At 37.8% G+C, this 14074-nt stretch overlaps 2 protein-coding genes across 4 annotated transcripts in view; both read left to right on the top strand.

Moving 5' to 3' along the window:
- LOC144656402 (uncharacterized) overlaps nucleotides 1-14074 on the top strand; it is a 103459-nt gene that overhangs the window by 87297 nt on the left and 2088 nt on the right. Inside the window, exons 1-2 of one of the 3 annotated variants that reach the window (XM_078516642.1) lie at nucleotides 10575-10598; nucleotides 13256-13315. The gene's annotated coding sequence lies outside the window, so the exon portion shown is untranslated. Of the gene's footprint in view, nucleotides 1-4613; nucleotides 4677-10574; nucleotides 10599-13254; nucleotides 13316-14074 lie in introns of those variants that run through there. The other 2 variants (XM_078516648.1, XM_078516654.1) reach the window with 2 other exon arrangements.
- Nucleotides 5240-7139, top strand: LOC144636510 (uncharacterized). Its single transcript, XM_078495736.1, has one exon. It carries the CDS (start codon nucleotides 5240-5242, stop codon nucleotides 6164-6166), a length of 927 nt encoding a protein of 308 aa, XP_078351862.1. The 3' UTR covers nucleotides 6167-7139.

A 14074-nucleotide genomic window follows, 5' to 3' on the forward strand; every position in this document is an offset into this window, starting at 1 on the left:
GTTTGTCAGTTGTATGCTATTTCTATCTTTTACCGTTATTTGTTTTGTTTTCTTATTATCAGCCTATCACGTACCGGTTTTCATCTTACTTAATTTAAATTTTGTTACCGTTTGTTTCCATACTCACTTAGCATTGTATTCCTCTGATGAAGGTTGGTTTTGTTCAACCGAAATATTGGGCCAAATTAAATTTATAACATCAGTTCCTAGCTGTTTGATCAGCCCTGAATTTAAAGTTTGTTTAGGAATTTTGGTCTTATGTGATGTCCCCAGGGTTGGAATTTTGATCTTATGATCTTAATCTTGATGTATTGAGAATATTAAGTCCTTTCTATGGCCACTACACAACATTAGTAGTGTTATGAGAAAATACTGAACACTGAATTGTAATTGAACTGTTTGCGTATGTTGCGTGCCTTGTTCCTGCATGTCTGTATCACTGAGGAAGTAAGATGCCGGGGGGAGGGGAGGGGGGGGGGGGGTTGGGGTTGGATGAAGGAAGTGAGATCTAAAAAGCACTTCTTTGTGTGTACTCGTGCATTATAACGTGAATGCTGGAAATTGTTAGAAGGGTGATTTACCGTTTCCCAGTCATTACCTTGTTTTGAATTAACCCAGTAAAACTACTCTAGTTCGTGATTTTACGTATTGTTTAATAAAATAATGAGCAGCAGTGTTTTAAACTTGATAAGACACGAACTGCGAATTTATTGAACAGCTTCAAAATGTTCTGATGTAGATCAACACATTCTTGCACTAATATTTAGATTTGGGGTTATTTTGGCCTAGAAAATTGGACGTAAAGTTTAGCCGTGTCTTTATCAGATATAAAGACACTCATTAAACATTAATTTCTTTTGTATTTTCTTTATGAATTATTGTTTTTTTAATATGATGCAATCGTCCAGTAAAAGTACTAGCCGTTGTCGTATGATCTTTAGTAAAACTTCTGACAGCCAGTATTTTCTAAATTTAGCTCATACTGCCAACGTGACAGAAGAACCTTCGTGAGACAATTAAGGTCATTGCCCCGAAATAGAACTGAACACAGGTTTTCAACCAAACTTTGCCTACTTGTTGATAACCTTAAAGAGACTTAAATTTTAAAATAAAAAAGTGGGGTCACTATATTTGTTTAGAAACAGGAAGACCTTGTATATACCTTATTCTTACTAATTTTCGCGATTTTCGCGATTTCAAAATAATCGCAAAATTAAATACGCGCCAAAAAACATTGCGCGAAATTTAAACACGCGAAAATTAATCCCATATCATATATCAAAACAATAAAAATTTAAATTTTTGGAACTGCAACTATCTACCTTTGAAAATATATTTCCGTCTTGTTTTTGACTAGCACCCTTTCTCTGATTACTGTTTCAAGCTTGTATATTGGTTCAAAACCTCTTTAGTACAGTCACTAAAGTTTCCGTTTGCAGGTTCCTTGTAGTTACACTGTGCCAGACCTTTGTGTATTTCCAGTGGTTCCTTACAAGTTTTCAGTGATAATTTATTTTTCAAACATAGAAATTGATCTGTTCTCATTTTACAGAAAGGATTTAATCGCTACACTCAAAATACGAGAAAAAAAGGTCACCGTACCCGTTTACGAGAAAGCGACGATTTATTTCTCTCACAGACTAAGCCGCATAGAAAAAGGCCGTCATTTAATTTATGTTGCGCTAATTACGCATTAAATTCGGCGCAGTAAGGATGCGCAATGCAATACAGGGCAATGACCTTAAGACACGTGAAATGTACATGTTATGATTTATTTTTAGTTGCCCATATTATGATTACATGTTATGATTTATTTTTAATAGACCTAAGGGCCCGATTATATGGCGAATTTCAGCCCGGCTTCCAAATCAAATCTTCTTAAAAACACATCTGGTTTTTGAAACCGGGCTGGAAATCTCAGCCCGGGCAAATGGGCTGAAAAACCTCATGTAATCGCGTTTTCAATTTCAGCCCGGGCTGAAAGTAAGCTTGCGGATGCGCATATAATCGGGCGCTAATATAGAAGAAAAATCGTGTAATTTCCCTACGCGTAGTGATGTTTTTCTCTGAACTTTTTTCTGCACCTAAAACGTGAAAAGTTTGTCAAGACAGCAAAGTTTTTTCGACTCAGGTGCCACTCAAGTAGCGATTCATGTAAGTTTATCGAGTAGTTTATAAAGAAATTCCATATGAAACGGCTCTTTTTATATTATGTTTTATATTTTACGAAAAAGCGACGATTTATTTCTCTCACCGACTAAGCCGCATAGAAAAAAGCCGCCATTTGGTTTATGTGCGCGCTAATTACGCGTAAAATTCTGCGCAGTAAGGATGCGCAATGCAATACAGAGCAATGAACTTAAGGCACGTGAAATGTACATGTTATGATATATTTTTAGTTGCCCATGTTATGATTACATGTTATGATTACATGTTATGATTATTAATTTCTCTACGCGTAGTGATGTTTTTCTCTGAACTTTTTTCTGCACCTAAAACGTTAATGTTTGTCAAGACAGCAAGGTTTTTTTCGACTCAGGTGCCACTCAAGTGGCGATTCAAGTAAGTTTACCGAGTAGTTTATAAAGAAATTCCATATTAAACGGCTCTTTTAAATTATATTTTATATTTTACGAGAAAGCGACGATTTACTTCTCTCACCGACTAAGCCGCATACAAAAAAGCCGCCATTTGGTTTATGTACGCGCTAATCACGCGTAAAATTCTGCGCAGTAAGGATGCGCAATGCAATACAAGGCAATGACCTTAAGACACGTGAAATGTATATGTTATGATTTGTATATTTTTAGCTACCCGAACTCGTGTTTAACGTTCGGCGAAACGTTCCTTGTTTATTTAACTGATGCACATGATAGTCAGAGAGCCGTTAGTATAAATTTTGCGACATTGTTACTGTATTTCGATTTACATATCGGAGCTTCGACATCGCAGATCCTCGATTAACGTCTATCTATGAATTGTACAATACTGCAAGAGGAAGATTACACAGCGTTGAGGATCAGTTCTGTGTGTGAGTCTTGGGTTTGTCCGAATTACAATTGCCAAATCCCTTGGAGCGGAAAACACAGCAGCCGCCCAAGTACGTGAGTATTAAAAAAAAAGTACAAAATTAATGAAGTCTGTTAAGAGAGTCTTAAAGAGAAGTTTTTAACCAAGATATAAATTAAGAAGTAGAAAGCTAGCCAATCAAACCGTTAAAGCCAGTACGCCTAAAGTCGATACATCCGTTCAAGCCGATTTATCAGAAGAAGGTAATTGTGAATTGCTCCACGAGTTACCATTTTGTCCGTATACTGGTCAAGTCCCACCACATCGAGCAAACATCGAGAGTTACATTGAATCACATACCGAAGAGCCGAGAAGAATTTCCACAGCATTTTCCAGTCCAGGTCCAGCCAATAGAACCAACCGAGAAGCGATAGATAATGAAAATGTAAAGCAGATTCTGGGAGGCGAACTATCCCAAAAGTGTCAAAGGGCTCTGGGGACGAGAATATACCCGGACATTCATGTCGTAATTCATTTCTGTTCTATTTGTGAGAACGCGGGGGAATTCCCGGATTTTTAGGTTCGGTTCGTTTTACAAGGTGAGTGGATCGAAACGTCGCGGTGCATATTTTTTTCTGACGCTTATATGAGGTTAATCGTGATGTATTGGGAATGTTAAGTCCTTTCTATAGACACTACACAGCGTTACGTAGCGTAATGAGAAAATACTGAATACTGAGTTGTAATTGAACTGTTTGCGTATGTTGCGTGCCTTGTTCCTGCATGTCTGTATCACCAAGGAAGTAAAATGAAGGAAATGAGATCTAAAAAGCACTGCTTTGTGTGTACTCGTGCATTATAACGTGGATTCTGGAAGCTTAAGATCTTAGTGGTTACATGACACGAAAAGTTGGAAATTGCAAATTAGTCAGATTTAACCATCAAAGAATGAATTCATAATGGAATGACCTCGACTATGACCTGTCTGTAGTTTCAATAACAAAACGTTTCGAGGCTACTCCTCGGCGTTTTTGATGGAGTTTTGCCACTCGGGTCTTAAACCCTTTCCCAATTTCGGGCCAAAATATGTGATTTTCGATTAGCAGGGGGATGAGGATATGGAACACGAGGATAGAAATAGAATAAGGATTATTAGAATTATAAACAGGAGTGCGAAGGGGAGGAGGAGAAGGTAGTGGTGGTGGAGGAGGCAGAGGCGGATAAGAAAAGTACGAAAAGTAGGAGACAGGCGGATAAGAACGGGAATGACAAAATGAGGCGGAGGAGAAGGGGGAGGATGAACAGGAGGATAAGAGCGAGGGAGAGGGGAGTGAAGAGGAAGAGGAGGGACAGGGACGAGCGGTATATAAAAGGATGGAAAGGATGATGAGTATAAAGTGAGGAATGAGGATGAGAATGGCTGATGATGATGAGAATTAACCGTAACTAATTTCAAGTGAAAGCCCTCCTGTTCTCCCGTTAAAATTTCAAAAATTGAGATCCACCAGTACTCATAGCAACTCATCTTTTTCTAAGTGTGGGCTTGGGGGATAATACACTTATTAAACTTTGTTTAATTTTTGTTATTTTTGATTATTTTACAGAGAAAGCACCTGTTGTTGACAAAGATTGATTCTGGTTTTATTCTGATCGCGCAACAGGAGAAGGTGATTACAAACTCTTTTTTTGTCATTTTTATCAGTGTTACTTAACAGAATAGGGCGAAAGTTTAGTGATCTATCCGGTGGATAGCGTTATCCACCCTTTGAACAACTGGGGCCAGCGCACTAACCATTAGGACACCGCGCCTTCCATGAAAAACGACAAAACGTCAAGACAACGTAAGCAAATTACGTTTGAACACAAAAAAGACATGAACTTCAACTTGTGAAATATCTTTTTCTAATGGCACTCATTTTAATTTCCAAATCAACACAACGTTTGAGTTTTGGGAGTTTTTTTTCTGGTCGCGTGACTTGAAGGACTCTTCAATGGCACAAACATGTGCAAAAAGCTTATCTCTGTGAGCTCTAGTTTCCAACATATGATGTCAGAAACCTTTCTCCTGTTCTTAGCAACAAATTGGTAGCAAAAAAGGAGCCCCTTAAGTTACGTAAGTTTGGAACTAGCAGGTGCACGACTAATGAAGGGGCGTGTTGTCATTTCACAGGGTTTGCGGGCAAGATTTTTGGTTTTCTGTCTACGAACTGGCGAACTTTACTCAAACGTCATGCCGTCAGACGAAACAACTTCACTATTACCAGAAGTCAACTCGTTAAACTGGCGAAGGAAGTGCTGCAAACATTTTTCCTGGAGGGGCATTTTTTGGATTGTTTATTCACTGCTGTTGGTGACTGACGTAGTTGTGTCAATACATTACAACCTCCTAAATGTGTCACCCTGTTTCCTTGCCACAAATGCATCAAACACGAAAAATACCAGCGATGGAACAAGCGAAAGCGAAAAAGAAAGTGCAGGTGTAGAAATATCCATTCCGCTTCCGCATCGGAACAAGGTCGTTAACGGGGTCGTTGACGACGATAGTTGGAACGAGGTCTTTGCCGACAGTTGCAATGCGGACATGCAGTATGCAAGATGTATCTTCTCTAATGGTATAGACACAATAAACTGTTGGATTTTTCTGGGAATCATTGCCACATCACCACGTTTTCTGGGCTGCCTCACAATTCTCAGGAATCTGATTCGTTTGCCAAGGTTTTGGACGCTGATATTTCTTCTTGCGCTCAACGTCGCGGGTTCTGTAATTTTGGTCATTTATTCCCCTGCGTTACAAAGAGAAATGCCTATTGGATGTTTAATCATGGATTTACTGAATGCTTTTACAATGTTAGTAATGGTCGGAATTCTTAATCATGTTGAAGTTCGAAATCTGATACAAGGTCACTCGCGTTACAAGAGATTACTATTGAAGGGAGCCCTATTTGTGCTTTTTAACAATTTGTTGTTTTCTTTAATGCGTACAATATTTAGTGTCAACTTTACGTTATTTTATGCGACTGATGTAAAGAGCAGTGATAAAGTGGGCTCATTAGCAACCCCTGTAACAAACGTTTTGTGCCTGCCGTTTGCTACAAAAATAACTGAACTCATGTGGACTAAGGTATTACGTGATGAAAAGTGTATTATTGCTGAATGAAATCACAACAGTTTTAGCAGGCAGAACTCTCGGATTTAAGCAGTCGAATTTATATCGTTTATCTTAAGTGATTCAACCTTGGAAATACAGTTAATTATAAAAATAAGCGAAAAAACGGAACGACGTTTCGGTGTAATCTTGGCACCATTAGAAGGAGAAGAAGAAAAAAATCTTTGTTAGAGTGCCAAAGCCTTGAAGCCGGGGATATACCGATACTAATTAGAGGATATAAATGCAACGGAAAAGATAGTATATACACCTTATTCGATGGTTTAACATATAATACGCGCGGATATTTTGCGAGTTGTGTAGTATTTTTCCGAGCCCCGTAGGGGCGAGGAAAAATACGAGCAATGAGCAAAATGTCCGCTCGTATTGTATGTTAAACCATCGAATAAGGGATTTATTATTCCACTAATTTTTCCACTTTGTTTGGGCCAGTATTCCGTAAGTTTGTCCGCCCGTATTTTTGCCCTGTTCTACTGTGTAATAACGTGGCATTTTTCTCGCGTTCTTTTGCCCTAATATGGTAAAATGGCGCAATAGTGGAATAATAAATACAGTAAAAACCCGCGTATAAGAACAAGTGGATTAAGAACACCCAGGCCTGATTTTAGGAAATAAAGTACCATTTATATAAGAACACATTCAGCCTGAAAAATGAAAGTTGTTCTTATATGGAAAAATATCAAAGATCAACACTACTTTTCATTGCACACATAATAGTTCCACCCCAATTACAGTACAGTATTGCCTTGATTTATCAATTTTATTAAAATTAAAATACAATTGTGTGCATATATATTGATTTCATCTATTGGTAGCCTAGTATGTTCCTTATTTTAAGAAACTTTTTTTAAGAACACTTAAGAACACTTACAGGCTGATTTTGCAGATTATAACCCTTTATATAAGAACCAAATCAGCCTGAACCGCCAAAATAGGTGTTCTTATACTCGGGTTTTTACTGTACTAGTAAGAGGAAAGGTGTGATTTAGAATAGAATACTTTCGCGCGAACAGAGCATGACTGGGTGTTAAGACTCGGTTTCTTCTTGCGAATCCACAGCATTTCAAAGATTAAGAAATCAACCCTTTCCTGACATTTCTTTAGGTTGGTTAAGTTGCTTGTCAGGTCTGCAATTGGATCAACTTAGTGATCATTCTTTAGGTGTTTCTTGATGGCGAAGAACCCGTGTCTATCAATGCGCTGGTGTAGAAGACGGCTGGTATAGCCAACGTATTCTGCATCACACATTTCACACAAAATTATACAGAGCATTGTTGATTAATCACCGGTGGCTTATGTCCCTGTACTTTAAATCATCACCAAGTTTACGGCTTCTAAAAACCGGCTGTAGTGTGTCTTCAATTTTCTTGCTTAAGTCAGAGAGATGTTTTTTTAGTCTTAATTTAGTTTATTCTAAATCACTACTTTACTTTAAGTATATATTATTTTTTTCCAGTTACATTCTTTACTTGATATTGGTGCCCAGATATGACACCGAAACGTCGTTTGGTCTTAACCTTGAATTTGAATAGCATTTCAACTTTATAGCAACTAACGATAATCTACTTTTTCCTTTATAGTTTCCTCTCGTTCGAGTAAGTAGTTCGAGAAATGCCTATTGGATGTTTAATCATGGATTTACTGAATGCTTTTACAATGTTAGTAATGGTCGGAATTCTTAATCATGTTGAAGTTCGAAATCTGATGCAAGGTCACTCGCGTTACAAGAGATTACTATTGAAGGGAGCCCTATTTGTGCTTTTTAACAATTTGTTGTTTTCTTTAATGCGTACAATATTTATTGTCAACTTTACGTTATTTTATGCGACTGATGTAAAGAGCAGTGATAAAGTGGGCTCATTAGCAGCCCCTGTAACAAACGTTTTGTGCCTGCCGTTTGCTACAAAAATAACTGAACTCATGTGGACTAAGATATTCCATGATGAAAAGTGTATTATTGGTAAATGAAATTACAACGGTTTCAGCAGGCAGAACTTTCGGATTTAAGCAGTCGAATTTATATTGTTTTTAATAAGTGATTTAACCTTGGAAATACAGTTAACTATAACAATAGGCGAAAAAAACGGAAAGACGTTTCGGTGTCATCTTGGCAACGCGTTTGCAGGACCGTAGCTAGTAACAGGTGAACCGAGGCACTTGCCTGTAAAAATCTTGAATTTATTAATTTTTCCATGTTTCTATAAGAGGCTATGCATTGCTAGTAAGTAAGAAAACATGTCACAAGAAGTGTTTCTTTTTCTAATATTGCCTAAAAATGGCAATTCCGGGTTTTTAGATTTCGAAATTTGACCCCTAGCGCTCGCGTCCGTCTTCGGCGCTTCGCAATGGCCTCGGTTGTCAGAAAAGTCTGGTAACGGGCCTGCCTGGTTTGAACACAGTGCAAATAGCAGAAACTGGCAATACAGTCTTTATAATTATTTTCACGAAGATACAATGACTGAATTTGATGGCGCGACTGTGTTTGCTATGTTATAATAGCTATTGTATCAGTAAGGAAGAAGCACTGAAGAAAAATCCCAAAGAGATTTAATTGATATTATGATTTACATCGAAGATGGGCTTTGAGATTTAACATTATCAATAAAGTAAGTAAGTAAGTAAGTAAGTAAGTAAGTAAGTAAGTAAGTAAGTAAGTAAGTAAGTAAGTAAGTAAGTAAGTAAGTTATTAAGTAAGTAAGTAAGTAAGTAAGTAAGTAAGTAAGTAAGTAAGTAAGTAAGTAAGTAAGTAAGTAAGTAAATAAGTAACTAAGTAGTAAGTTAGTTGGCTTTTTTGTCTGTTAGCTACTTAGCAGGTATAAATGAATAAACAGTTAGATATAAATAAATCAGAGCTTTATGGTTGTCTATCACTCTGCATGACTGTGATAGAATAACAAATGGTAAAAATGACGTAATAAATGAAAGAAAACATGTGAATAAAAAACGATTTTTTTGGTTTGTGCCATCCTCGGAGACCCAGGGGCAATTAGTGGGGCGAAACAAAGGAATAAACTGGGCAGAAATCGTAGCGACAAAAGTTTTCAAGAACACTTTCGTCGCTACGATTTCTGCCCGGTTTATTCCTTTGTTTCGCCCCACTAACTGCCCCTGGGTCTCCGAGGATGGGTTTGTACCAAAATTTTTAATGTGTATATTTTTTATTATTATTTGGAATAAATTTCCCATGTAAAATCCTTGTAAATTAAGAACAAATTGGTGTAATTTCGTTCAGTTTAAGTTCAGCGAGCTAAACAGATGTAGTTTGTGCATGTCGGATGGTAGCATTGGGAGGGGAGAGCATCGCATACGAAAGGGGCGAGGATGCTCGTAAATTTCAGAGTTTTGGTCTCGCTTCGGGTGTTCCGGCCAAAAGGCCAATATTTTTAGCCGTATATAATGGTCTTCTTACATGTTTAGGGCCGTGCGCTGCAAAGGACATAGGCCCTGGCTGGCAGCTTGAGTTTATTGTAGGGTACATGAAGTATACATTGAGATTCGACTGTTTAGAGTGTGTTGTTTGAATATGGGATTTGAACGGTTCATTCCGGAACATTTAATGCAGTGTCACTTTTCTCGTGTTGGTATAAGTACAACTAATGCAATGTTTCTTGTAAATGGCTTTGCAAAAAATACTGGTTCTGACATAATTTGCGTGGAACAGATCGGGAACTGTATAAAGGAAGAAGGAAAATCGTTCAAAGTACCTCACAAAACGACATACCTGACTATGGCACAATCTTTTAATAATTCCTATTAAATTTGTAAAAAAATAGCATGAGAATATTACTCTCGTTGCAACAAAACCAACCTTCATCTGGTTGAAAAGCAAGAAGCCGATTCGGAGAACACAGACGTGCAATAGAAAAAGTAATTCATAAACAGTCACTCGATCAACCCCACCGCCGTTTCAGACCACTTTGCTCTCGCCGGACACTCAATGGACAACCTTGATTTATCCCTGACTCACATAGAGACAGCATCCGCAAAGTCACAGAAGCGTTTTTAATTTCCAAAGGGAAAACACTTGAACCCTATGGCATGAATAGACGGGATGAAACTTGATATATATTATGTTTGTCAGTTGTATGCTTTTTCTATCTTCTACCATTATTTGTTTTGTTTTCTTATTATCAGCCTATCACGTACCGGTTTTTCATCTTTTTTTATATCGTTGCTAGTTTTAAATAAAAGAGTGTGGACCAAGATGTGATAAAAATGGTTCCAGATAACGGCGTTGATCAAAAGTAAAGCGGTTTCCGGGACGAGATCTATTCCCAAAGTGCCGTAGGGCTCTGGGGACGAGAATATACCCGGAAATGGATGACGTAATTCATTTCTGTTCTATTTGTGAGAACGCGGGGGAATTCCCGGATTTTGTGAAGGTTTGGTTCGTTTTTCAAGGCGAGGGGATCGAAACGTCGCGGTGAGTTTCCTTTTCTTACGCTTATACGAGGTTTAATCTTGATGTATTTGAAATAATAAGTCCTTTCTATGGCCACTACACAACGTTAGTAGTGTTATGAGAAAATGATGAACATTGAATTGTATTTGAACTGTTTACGTATGTTGCGTGCCTTGATCCTGCATGTCTGTATCACCAAGGAAGTTAGATGAAGGAATTGAGATCTAAAAGCACTGCTTTGTGTGTACTCGTGCATTATAACGTGGATTCTGGAAGTACACTTTTCTTGGTTCGAGAAGATGGAAATTGTAAATTAGTCAGATTTAACCATCAAAGAATGCATTCTGAACAGAATGACCCTGACTGTGACCTGTCTGTAGTTTCAATAACAAAGCGTTTCGGGGCTACTCCTCAGCATTTTTTTACCCACTTTTGGGGCCAAAATATATGATTTTCCGTTAGGAGGGGATGAAGATATAGAAGGTGAGGATAGAATGGGGGAATAGAATAAGGATTAGAATTATAAATAGGAGTGCGAAGGGTAGGAGGGGTTGGGGAAGCGGAGTAACGATAAAGAGGAGAAGGAAAAGGGGGATGGAAAAAGTTAGGAAGGGGGGAGGAGGTGGTGGGGTGGCAGCACTGACTATGAACGATTATAGCTTTTTCAAGATTTAACTTAACACATTATCTGGGAATAATTTGGTTGGATAGGTTGTTGTGTTGGGAACTTGACGTTACCATGGCAACGGTATTTTGATAGACATGTTTCCCAAACTTTGTAACTTCTGTGTTCCTATTAATGAAAATTAACTTTAATGCAATTATTTTTACCTTTTCTAGGTTTCTTTGCACCGTTTAATTGATTTTGAGTACTTTTCAGTAGTTTTGGGCCGTTTTCTGATGTCTTGGAAAAATTTTGAAATCCAAGATGGTGGCTGTTTTGACATCATCAACCTACTTAACTTGTCTTTTTAACGCCTATAAACCAGCTCGTTCTCTTCGATCATCTGGCCAATTACTCTTACAAGTTCCTGACGTGAAAACATGTTCATACGGTCAAAGATCCTTTTCTTTTTACGCCACGAAACTTTGAAACGAGCTACCTGTTTATATCAAGCAGTCTGAGACTATAGCGATTTTTAAAAAGAACCTTAAAACATTTCTTTTTTGTAATAGTTTTTAACCTAGTCATAGATGTTAATAATTGCATGTTTTTGTTAGATTCTTTTTTATACTCTTTTTATCTTAGTACTGAATTTCTGTATTTAGCATCGTTCTTGCTTTTATCGATTTTATCCTTTTAATCATATCCAATTGTAAGCGCATTGAGAATTTTAAATGCGCAATAAGAACCTTTTTATTATTATTATTATTATTATTATTATTATTATTATTATTATCATGATGTAACTGTCACGTGATGTGACGTCATAATCTCACGTGACGTATATCAAAAGATAGATTTTTGGACATACTATATATCCTTTACTTTTTATTGTGATTACACTATTTCTTATAAAAGCGTGAACACTAAAAAATGTGTCTGGAATGTTTGTGTTTAGCCAATCACATGCGAGAACTTCAGACCGCAGAAACCACAAACAATAAATGGGTTTCCATCGGTCACGAAGCAACTTTAGTTCTTATTTTTTTTCAGGATACACGCTCTGTCTTTTTTAGGAATTTAAAGAACTGCTGTTCTTTTGTATCGAGGACCACGTCCAGAACATGGTTTCAGGAATTGTTGGAAGAAAAAAGGACGGTTTCTCTAGCGACGTTATACTACTTCGTTTAGTGCATGCAGTATGTTGTAGACATAAGATGTAAACTCAATAAACCGAATATAAATACAAAATTGTGGAGTTTTTGTTACTGATTGTAAATCTTTTCGGTAGAACAAGGGATTCGATTTATTTCGGCAAACGATTTCAACCCTTAGGCAATCAGATCGAGGTTCCGTGATCGTATTAAGACTGCAAACTGCAAAGGCTCCAGACGAAAATTATTCAAAATGTTGGCGTGATTGGTGCAAAGTAAACACCTCAATCGCTCAATCGTTTGATTTTCGCTTTTCCTTCCCGCTATCGTTTCCTTGTTATCGAAGAAGCGAACCTTCCTTCTATCAGTGTTTAGGTCTGCTAAAATAGTTGGGGTGAGATAAAAACCGGAAAATGCAAGCTTACCTCAGTACTAATTGTAACATGCCATCAGGCGAACGGTAACTGCAGATACGAATTCGTTACAATTTTTGAAAATTGGCGGCAACTGGGGCAAATCGTAGCGTCGGGCGCAACGGTTTTTCATTTTTTTCTATAAAAAAATCACTCAAACATATTCTTCAGTAGGGCAGTGAATGTTCTCAAAAAGGAAGGAATTACAATTAGTGTTTACTTGTAAATTGGAGCAAAACGAGAACCGAATATTGTTCCGTGAATGATGGAAACCCATTCGTTGTTTGTGGTTTCCGCGGTCTGAAGTTCTCGCACGTGATTGGTTAAAACACAAAGAACATTCCAGACATATTTTTAGTGATCACGCTTTAATAAGAAGGGGTGTAAACATTCTGGAAGTTAGCCCGACTGAATAGGGTTAAAATATCAAAAAGATGATTGACAACAAGTGTGAGCTCGGGAAAAACATATCTTTAACTTTATTTTTGTTATTCTTTTATTTTGCAGAGAAGGCCCGTGTTCTTCACGAGGATTGATTCTGGTTATATTTTGATCGCACAATATCAGGTGAGCACAAACTCGTTTTTAACGCTGGCTTTTAGTTGAATAACAGAGTTATTCCCGAAAACCAAATCAAAACCGTTTTGCGCAGAAATAGGGCGATATGTTTTGCAGAGAAACTTGGTATAGTTCTGGAGTTTTAAAGAGCACACTAATTGAAATATATAAAGGAATTTTTTTATGGATTTTTATGCATCCGAAAATGTTAATTTTAGTAGTTATAACGTGTACTCGGTCATTGTAGACACTTCAGACACAATCTCGTCTCCAGAGGCTTCAATTCTTCCGGCCCAGTTTGTTCAAAGAGTGGATAACGCTATCCACTGGATAAATCGCTATCCATTGGATACGTGTTGACAAAACATACTACGCTATCCACCGGATAGTGATTTGTCCATCGGCTCAGTGTTATCCATCCTTCGAACAACCGGGCCCAGGTCTGTGCCAGGGATCGGGACCTCTGGCCTAGACTGAAAGATTCACGTTGCCCCCGAATAGAGAGCCTGCTAGTCCAAAACCGCTCTTTGGAATTAAAATACTTAAAACGTAGAGAAAAGGGGACAGAGTTCTGATTTTACAAATCAGAGATAATACGAGAGGAGAAGCTTTTTTATAACCTGACTAAAGCACCGTTTACACACAAATAAAGAAATACTATGTCAAAACTATGAAAACAATACAAACGTCATACAACGTTAACCCTATTCAGACCGGGCTTTTTTTGACCTTCTCAGACCGGGGGGGGGGGGGGCGGGGTGGGAGGGG

This window comes from Oculina patagonica, chromosome 1 (genome assembly GCF_052425735.1).
Source record: "Oculina patagonica isolate OP01 chromosome 1, crgOcupat, whole genome shotgun sequence".
Taxonomy (NCBI): Eukaryota; Metazoa; Cnidaria; class Anthozoa; order Scleractinia; family Oculinidae; genus Oculina; species Oculina patagonica.